Here is a 10,336-nt window from a genome sequence, read left to right as displayed (position 1 = left end):
CTGGAAAAGGTTCAAAGGTTTGCCACCAGACTAGTACCCGAGCTGAGAGGTATGAGCTACGAGGAGAGACTACGGGAATTAAACCTCACTTCGCTGGAAGACAGAAGAGTTAGGGGGGACATGATCACCACATTCAAGATTCTGAAGGGAATTGATAGGGTAGATAAAGACAGGGTATGTATTACAAGGGGCACACGCACTAGGGGACACAGGTGGAAACTGAGTGCCCAAATGAGCCACAGAGATATTAGAAAGAACTTCTTTAGTGTCAGAGTGGTTGACAAATGGAATGCATTAGGAAGTGATGTGGTGGAGGCTGACTCACCTGTAGTCAGAAATGTAGATTAGAAATGTAGATATGATAGAGCCCAGTAGGCTCAGGAATCTGTACACCTGTTGATTGACGGTTGAGAGGCGGGACCAAAGAGCCAGAGCTCAACCCCCCCGCAAGCACAATTAGGCGAGTACAATTAGGTGAGCGCACACACACACACATGGGGCCTCGTAGCATGGTGGATAGCACGCAGGACTCGTAATTCTGTGGCGCGGGTTCGATTCCCGCACGAGGCAGAAACAAATGGGCAAAGTTTCTTTCACCCTGAATGCCCCTGTTACCTAGCAGTAAATAGGTACCTGGGAGTTAGTCAGCTGTCACGGGCTGCTTCCTGGGGTGTGTGTGTGTGGTGTGGGGAAAAAAAAAGTAGTTAGTAAACAGTTGATTGACAGTTGAGAGGCGGGCCGAAAGAGCAAAGCTCAACCCCCGTAAAAACGCAACTAGTAAACACACACACACGCGCACACACACACACGCACGCACGCGCGCGCACACACACACACACACACACACACACACACACACACACACACACACACACACACGCACGCACGCACGCACATGCACACACACACGCACATGCACACCACACACACACACACACACCCCACACACACACACACACCACACACACACACACCACACACACACACACACACACCACACACACACACACCACACACACACACACACACACCACACACACACACCACACACACACACCACACACCACACACACACCACACACACACACACCACACACCACACACACACACACCACACACACACACACACACCACACACACACACACACCACACACCACACACACACACACACCACACACCACACACACACACACCACACACCACACACACACACACACCACACACACACACACACACACACACCACACACACACACACCACACACACACACACCACACACACCACACACACACACCACACACACCACACACACACACCCGTCCATCTTACTATATGTCTAATAATATCAGAGTGATGAATGGTAATTTAGGAGCCGGTGTAAAATGATCACCATTGCCGTGACCCGACACATGTGAGGCATCTCTCTTTATAACACAGGTCATCAGTTAATGGTCGTTACCGTGTATCAGTGGCTCCCGTAACAAGGCAATTGTGTAGCTTCAAAGGTCGTTAGGACGGTCTGCTTCAACGTAATATTTAATGGCTTCCTTGGTGTGGCAATTTATTAAGCGTTTTGAACTAGACAGTTTTGTAAATACAAAATGTACACCACATGTGTCATCATGTGTACGGTGTCACTTCTGTCAGTGCACATGTTGTTCTTTATGTAATCGTGTGCACCTTACCATTTAAACGTCTATGTGTGCTTTGTGACTCTCTGTGTACACCCGAAACTTCGTGTGTGTACACATGCGTATGTACTCACCTAGTTGTGCTTGCGGGGGTTGAGGTCTGTCTCTTTGGTCCCGCCTCTCAACTGTCAATCAACTGGTGTACAGATTCCTGAGCCTACTGGGCTCTATCATATCTACACTTGAAACTGTGTATGGAGTCAGACTCCACCACATCACTACCTAATGCATTCCACATGTTAACTACTCTGACACTTAAAAAGTTAATTCTAACGTCCCTGTGGCTCATGTGGGTACTCATTTCCACTTGTGTCCCCTTGTTCGCGTACTACCCGTGATAAACAGTTTATCTGTATCTACCCCGTCAATTCCTCTGAGAATTTTGTAGGTAGTGATCATATCTCCCCTTACTCTTCTGTTTTCTAGTGTTGTGAGGTGCTTTTCTCGCAGCCTTTCCTCTTAACTCATGCCTCTTAGTTCTGGGACTAGCCTAGTGGCATATCTCTGAACTTTTTCAAGCTTCGCCTTGTGCTCGACTAGGTACGGGCTCCATGCTGGGGCCGCATACTCCAGGATTGGTCTTACATATGTCGTATACAAGGTTCTGAATGATTCCTTACACAGGATCCTGAAGGCAGTTCTGAAGTTAGCCAGCCTCGCATACGCCGCCGATGTTATTCTTTTGATGTGGGCTTCAGGAGACAGGGGTGGTGTGATATCAACTCCCAGATCCTCGAACTTCTAGATGTGTGTGTGTGTGTGTGTGTGTGTGTGTGTGTGTGTGTGTGTGTGTGTGTGTGTGTGTGTGTGTGTGTGTGTGTGTGTGTGTGATTAAGGTTGTATATATACTGTAGTGTAAATGCACGGCTTCGTCAATAATCATCTTTATTGCTATAGGTTCTCAAAGTCTAAATAAATCTTAAATAATTATACCGGCTACAATAATAATGCTAATAATAACACTAAAGTTGCTGAAAATAATGGTTCAAGAGCGTTCTTGCAGCAAAGGATTTTGAGCTGTAAACCAACATTAAAAGTTTTTATTGGTGCTAAACATTTCCTCGCCTGACTGTGATGAGGTTCAACTTTGACCCAGAACTTCCAGTTAGCCCTTGCCACAGTTCCTCCAGTCAAGAACCTCCAGTTCATCGTCTAAGGTCATCTACAACCTCCAGTTCATCATCAAAGGTCATCTACAACCTCCAGTTCATCATCTAAGGTCATCTACAACCTTCAGTTCATCATCTAAGGTCATCTACAACCTCCAGTTCATCATCTAAGGTCATCTACAACCTTCAGTTCATCATCTAAGGTCATCTACAACCTTCAGTTCATCATCTAAGGTCATCTACAACCTCCAGTTCATCATCTAAGGTCATCTACAACCTCCAGTTCATCATCTAAGGTCATCTACAACCTCCAGTTCATCTTGCGCAATTATACATTAACTCTTAATTGGGAAAGGTTTAATGAAGAAACTTAAGACGCATAATTTCATAAATTTGGTTTACTCTTGGGAATTTTGGAGTATAGCGGAGTACAGAGAGCTGGTGGAAATACAACTATTTTTAATGTCTAGGTATATCTGAGACGTTCACCATCATGTATTAAGAATCTCAGCTTCTCGCAAAATTGATGTGACGTCCCGTTTTCTATTCGTGGGTCCTCCGGTTACGGTGTTCCGGCAATTTAGTACACCATTTTAGTGACGTTGGGAACGCTCGAGAGTACGGGATGCTCCGTCAGTCTGCGGCAGTGAATCAAGGAATGGGTCTTGTAAACATGGTATTACGTCGTTGCAACGTAAACAAATTCTGTCGTTACAACGTAAACAAATTCCGTCGTTATAACGTCAGCAAATTCCGTCGTTACAACGTAAACAAATTCCGTCGTTACAACGTCGTGTTTGTTTATGTATTTAGCCGAGCAAGCTGGAGTAGAGCGACGTCAAGCTTGATATTTCGAAGGACGGCCCCACAAAGCCTTCAGGGTTACAGAGGAACATACTTCACCCCTTCACGACAAGTCGAGTTCTCAGATGGTACTGGTACCGTTTCCCGGTGTTCTGTCTCTCTGAGGATGATACCGGTTCTTGACACGACGGGTTATATTTATGGCTAGCCTGCCTGAGTCACCACCAGCCCCGGACCACTGCTGCCTGCAGCCACCACCAGCCCCGGACCACTGTTGCCTGCAGCCACCACCAGCCCCGGACCACTGCTGCCTGCAGCCACCACCAATCTCGGACCACTGCTGCCTGCAGCCACCACCAGCCCTGGACCACTGCTGCCTGCAGCCACCACCAGCCCCGGACCACTGCTGCCTGCAGCCACCACCAGCCCCGGACCACTGCTGCCTGCAGCCACCACCAGCCCCGGACCACTGCTGCCTGAGCCACCACCAGCCCCGGACCACTGTTGCCTGCAGCCACCACCAGCCCCGAACCACTGCTGCCTGCAGCCACCACCAGCCCCGGACCACTGTTGCCTGCAGCCACCACCAGCCCCGGACCACTGCTGCCTGCAGCCACCACTAGCCCCGGACCACTGCTGCCTGCAGCCACCACCAGCCCCAGACCACTGCTGCCTGAGCCACCACCAGCCCCGGACCACTGCTGCCTGCAGCCACCACCAGCCCCGGACCACTGTTGCCTGCAGCCACCACCAGCCCCGAACCACTGCTGCCTGCAGCCACCACCAGCCCCGGACCACTGCTGCCTGCAGCCACCACCAGCCCCGGGCCACTGCTGCCTGCAGCCACCACCAGCCCCGGACCACTGCTGCCTGCAGCCACCACCAGCCCCGGACCACTGCTGCCTGCAGCCACCACCAGCCCCGGACCACTGCTGCCTGCAGCCACCACCAGCCCCGGACCACTGCTGCCTGCAGCCACCACCAGCCCCGGACCACTGCTGCCTGCAGCCACCACCAGCCCCGGACCACTGCTGCCTGCAGCCACCACCAGCCCCGGACCACTGCTGCCTGCAGCCACCACCAGCCCCGGACCACTGCTGCCTGCAGCCACCACCAGCCCCGGACCACTGCTGCCTGCAGCCACCACCAGCCCCGGACCACTGCTGCCTGCAGCCACCACCAGCCTCGGACCACTGCTGCCTGCAGCCACCACCAGCCCCGGACCACTGCTGCCTGCAGCCACCACCAGGCCCGGACCACTGCTGCCTGCAGCCACCACCAGCCCCGGGCCACTGATGCCTGCAGCCACCACCAGCCCCGGACCACTGATGCCTGCAGCCACCACCAGCCCCGGACCACTGCTGCCTGCAGCCACCACCAGCCTCGGACCACTGCTGCCTGCAGTCACCACCAGCCCCGGACCACTGCTGCCTGCAGCCACCACCAGCCCCGGACCACTGCTGCCTGCAGCCACCACCAGCCCCGGACCACTGCTGCCTGCAGCCACCACCAGCCCCGGACCACTGCTGCCTGCAGCCACCACCAGCCCCGGACCACTGCTGCCTGCAGCCACCACCAGCCTCGGACCACTGCTGCCTGCAGCCACCACCAGCCCCGGACCACTGCTGCCTGCAGCCACCACCAGGCCCGGACCACTGCTGCCTGCAGCCACCACCAGCCCCGGGCCACTGATGCCTGCAGCCACCACCAGCCCCGGGCCACTGATGCCTGCAGCCACCACCAGCCCCGGACCACTGATGCCTGCAGCCACCACCAGCCCTGAACCACTGCTGCCTGCAGCCACCACCAGCCCTGAACCACTGCTGCCTGCAGCCACCACCAGCCCCGGGCCACTGCTGCCTGAAGCCACCACCAGCCCCGGGCCACTGCTGCCTGCAGCCACCACCAGCCCCGGGCCACTGCTGCCTGCAGCCACCACCAGCCCCGGGCCACTGATGCCTGCAGCCACCACCAGCCCCGGGCCACTGATGCCTGCAGCCACCACCAGCCCCGGGCCACTGATGCCTGCAGCCACCACCAGCCCCGGGCCACTGCTGCCTGCAGCCACCACCAGCCCCGGACCACTGCTGCCTGCAGCCACCACCAGCCCCGGACCACTGCTGCCTGCAGCCACCACCAGCCCTGAACCACTGCTGCCTGCAGCCACCACCAGCCCTGAACCACTGCTGCCTGCAGCCACCACCAGCCCTGAACCACTGCTGCCTGCAGCCACCACCAGCCCCGGACCACTGCTGCCTGCAGCCACCACCAGCCCCGGACCACTGCTGCCTGCAGCCACCACCAGCCCCGGACCACTGCTGCCTGCAGCCACCACCAGCCCTAAACCACTGCTGCCTGCAGCCACCACCAGCCCCGGGCCACTGATGCCTGCAGCCACCACCAGCCCCGGACCACTGATGCCTGCAGCCACCACCAGCCCCGGACCACTGCTGCCTGCAGCCACCACCAGCCTCGGACCACTGCTGCCTGCAGCCACCACCAGCCCCGGACCACTGCTGCCTGCAGCCACCACCAGCCCCGGACCACTGCTGCCTGCAGCCACCACCAGCCCCGGACCACTGCTGCCTGCAGCCACCACCAGCCCCGGACCACTGCTGCCTGCAGCCACCACCAGCCCCGGACCACTGCTGCCTGCAGCCACCACCAGCCTCGGACCACTGCTGCCTGCAGCCACCACCAGCCCCGGACCACTGCTGCCTGCAGCCACCACCAGGCCCGGACCACTGCTGCCTGCAGCCACCACCAGCCCCGGGCCACTGATGCCTGCAGCCACCACCAGCCCCGGACCACTGCTGCCTGCAGCCACCACCAGCCCCGGACCACTGCTGCCTGCAGCCACCACCAGCCCTGAACCACTGCTGCCTGCAGCCACCACCAGCCCTGAACCACTGCTGCCTGCAGCCACCACCAGCCCTGAACCACTGCTGCCTGCAGCCACCACCAGCCCTGAACCACTGCTGCCTGCAGCCACCACCAGCCCCGGACCACTGCTGCCTGCAGCCACCACCAGCCCCGGACCACTGCTGCCTGCAGCCACCACCAGCCCTAAACCACTGCTGCCTGCAGTCACCACCAGCCCCGGACCACTGCTGCCTGCAGCCACCACCAGCCCCGGACCACTGCTGCCTGCAGCCACCACCAGCCCTAAACCACTGCTGCCTGCAGCCACCACCAGCCCCGGACCACTGCTGCCTGCAGCCACCACCAGCCCCGGGCCACTGCTGCCTATAGCAACCTTTGTCGAGGTTTTTAACAATACATAGTCCTTTTGCTATGGTACATCGTGGTAATCACCTGGTGATCCCTGCAGTTAGTGCTGCCATGACCTCAAAACATCCGGGGTCAGGCCAATGGGAACTCCTGATAAGCAGCCCCAGGCTTGGAACAACACTTTCTACCTGCTAGTTACCTACACATCCATAGTTTTTTGTTCTAGGGGAGATAGTCAAGAATAAAATAAGATCGGGTGCAATTACGTTAGATGACCAGCAGATAGAGAAGCTGGACCAGGAGCTAAAGCACCAAAAAACTCGAACGAAAAGTGAGTCACGGAAAATGATGTTAGCTCGGGTTAGAGGAGAGTAGTGTACTACACTGGTGTGTGTAGAGGCAGCAGGACAACACGTAGGTCTGGAAGGAGGAGTATTGCACATTTTGCCATCAACTCTTGCACTATAAATTTCAAGATATCCGCTTTAGAAAAGGTCAAAAGTTGGGTAAACTATCATCCATAACACGCAAGGGGAGGAGGGAGTCACGGAACCCAGACAAAGAGAGTTTTTATACATTATATATATATATATATATATATATATATATATATATATATATATATATATATATATATATATTATATATATAACTATATATATATATATATTATATATATAACTGAAAACTTACACCCCAGAAGTGACTCGAACTCATACTGCCAGAAGCAATGCATCTGATGTACAGGATCCCTTAAGCACTCGACCAACCACTCTCTTCACCTTCCAGTGTGTAGTCTGGTCAGCAATCCTATTCCTTATCTATGTTGACGACCTACCAGAGGGAACATTTCTCACTATGTTCGCTGACGGTGAAAAAATGGTGAGGATAAATACGATGTAACGCTGCATGAAACTAGAAGAGGACCTGAGCAAAAATTAATGTATGGTCCCTCAAGTGGCTACTAGAAATTCAATTCTAGCAAGTGCACAGTAATGAAACCGGGTATGGGGAAGTGGAGACCGGACACAAGGTATCACATTGGAAAGGAAATCTTACTGGAATCGGACAAAGAAAAAGACTTGGGTGTTCATATTACCCCGAACCTGTCACAAGAAGCCGCCATCAACAGAATATCACCAACTGCATACTATGGAAGGCTGACTAATGTAAGAATTGCCTTTATATATCTGAATAAAGTCGTTCAGATTTTTGTATACCATTTGTTTAATTGGTTCTGGAATATGGGACACCATCGTGGCATCTATCTCGCCAAACATCAAATGAAGCTGGAGAAAATTCAGAAGTATATCACCAGATTAGTCCCAGAGCTGAGAGGTATGAGCTACAAGGAAGGCCAAAGTTTTAAACCTCAAGTTAATGGAGGATAGTGGAAACAGGGGAGACATGATTGCCATATACAAAATACTCAATACTCATACAGGGAAATAGACAGGACAAACAATTTATCAGTAGTAGTACACGACCAAAGGGGACAGAGGTGGAAACTAAGTACACAAATGAGCCACAGAGACACATTAGATATAATTTTTCAGTGCCAGAGTAGTTAACAAATTGGATGCACTAAAAAGTGTAGGTGCAGGAGGCAGACTCCAAGCATAGATATAAATGTAATCATGACTACGTCCAATTGGCTCTAAAACCTATACACCAGTCAATTAAGAGTTGAGAGGCGGGACTCAAGAGCCATGGCTAATCTCCCCACATGATGGGCGCCTGACAGCTGGGTGGACAGCGCTTCGGATTCGTAGTCCTGAGATTCCGGGTTCAATCCCCGGTGAATGCGGAGACAAATGGGCAAAACGTTTCTTTCACCCTGATACCTCTGTTACCTAGCAGTAAATAGGTACCTGGGAGTTAGACAGCTGCTACGGGCTGCTTCCTAGGGGTGTGTAACAAAGAGAAGGCCTGGTCGAGACCGGGCCGCGGGGACGCTAAGCCCCGAAATCATCTCAAGATAAATATAAAGTATACACACACACCCTTTCCAAACCACGCTTCTTGTTCCCCTCACCACCCCGTTAACATTTACAAGTCAAACTGGCCATAAATCACCCAGTTGGGAATCACTGATGACATACCCTCCCTCCCTCAGGTCAGACATACCCCGAGCACCCTCCCTCCCACCTCTCAAGAATACCATCACATGAGGATGATACAGGTGGCGTGGTGACCAGCACCAGGCACTGCAACACATCACCGATCAAGGCAGTACACTGCTATGTTGAAGTTCCTCTGAACTGTGTTACTAACAACTCCATATTAATGGCTTGACCTTCCACCTTCTGTCTAATAATAGTTCACACTTCCCTCCCTTCCGGGGTAATCAGTTTACAACGAAGATATTAACACGAGATAACCATTATTCTATATCCTTGTATCTGCCTGTCTCGCCTCTGTGTGATGCGTTTATCTTGTGTATGACCCTCTGTCCTGCGTGACAGTGAATACCAGCATTATCCTCACTTTAATAAGACTTAAATGAAATCCTCAGATTAGGCAAAATTGTAATAAATTTTGTCAATAAAGATGTTAATAATAATCTTACTGGAAGCTGTTCTGTCTTTAATGTTTTTGATTAGTTCTGGCGATCTTGATCAGTCCCCCGCGATCTTGATCAGTCCCCCGCGATCTTGATCAGTCCCCGCGATCTTGATCAGTCCCCGCGATCTTGATCAGTCCCCGCGATCTTGATCAGTCCCCCGCGATCTTGATCAGTCCCCGCGATCTTGATCAGTCCCCCGCGATCTTGATCAGTCCCCGCGATCTTTATCAGTCCCCCGCGATCTTGATCAGTCCCCCGCGATCTTGATCAGTCCCCCGCGATCTTGATCAGTCCCCCGCGATCTTGATCAGTCCCCGCGATCTTGATCAGTCCCCCGCGATCTTGATCAGTCCCCCGCGATCTTGATCAGTCCCCGCGATCTTGATCAGTCCCCGCGATCTTGATCAGTCCCCCGCGATCTTGATCATTCCCCCGCGATCTTGATCATTCCCCCGCGATCTTGATCAGTCCCCGCGATCTTGATCAGTCCCCGCGATCTTGATCAGTCCCCGCGATCTTGATCAGTCCCCCGCGATCTTGATCAGTCCCCCGCGATCTTGACCAGCCCCGCGATCTTTATCAGTCCCCCGCGATCTTGATCAGTCCCCCGCGATCTTGACCAGCCCCGCGATCTTGATCAGTCCCCCGCGATCTTGATCATTCCCCCGCGATCTTGATCAGTCCCCCGCGATCTTGATCAGTCCCCCGCGATCTTGACCAGCCCCGCGATCTTGATCAGTCCTTGCGATCTTGATCAGTCCTTGCGATCTTGACCAGCCCCCGCGATCTTTATCAGTCCCCGCGATCTTGACCAGCCCCGCGATCTTTATCAGTCCTCGCGATCTTTATCAGTCCTCGCGATCTTGACCAGCCCCCGCGATCTTGATCAGCCCTCGCGATCTTGATCAGCCCCCGCAATGTTGATCAGCCCCCG

At 53.5% G+C, this 10,336-nt stretch overlaps 1 protein-coding gene across 1 annotated transcript; it reads right to left on the bottom strand.

The window, feature by feature from the left end:
• Positions 1-3,088: 3,088 nt before the first annotated feature.
• On the bottom strand, positions 3,089-8,092 carry LOC138354549 (spidroin-2-like). Its single transcript, XM_069308912.1, has 4 exons — positions 8,057-8,092; positions 6,315-6,861; positions 5,226-6,059; positions 3,089-3,120 (listed from the first exon to the last, which is right to left on the bottom strand). Exons 1-4 carry the CDS (start codon positions 8,090-8,092, stop codon positions 3,089-3,091), a joined length of 1,449 nt encoding a protein of 482 aa, XP_069165013.1.
• Between the last annotated feature and the right edge of the window lie 2,244 nt (positions 8,093-10,336).

The sequence above is a fragment of the Procambarus clarkii genome, chromosome 63 (genome assembly GCF_040958095.1).
Source record: "Procambarus clarkii isolate CNS0578487 chromosome 63, FALCON_Pclarkii_2.0, whole genome shotgun sequence".
Taxonomy (NCBI): domain Eukaryota; kingdom Metazoa; phylum Arthropoda; class Malacostraca; order Decapoda; family Cambaridae; genus Procambarus; species Procambarus clarkii.
The sequence above is the reverse complement of the archived record's forward strand: the minus strand, read 5'-3'. Positions and strand labels throughout refer to the sequence as shown.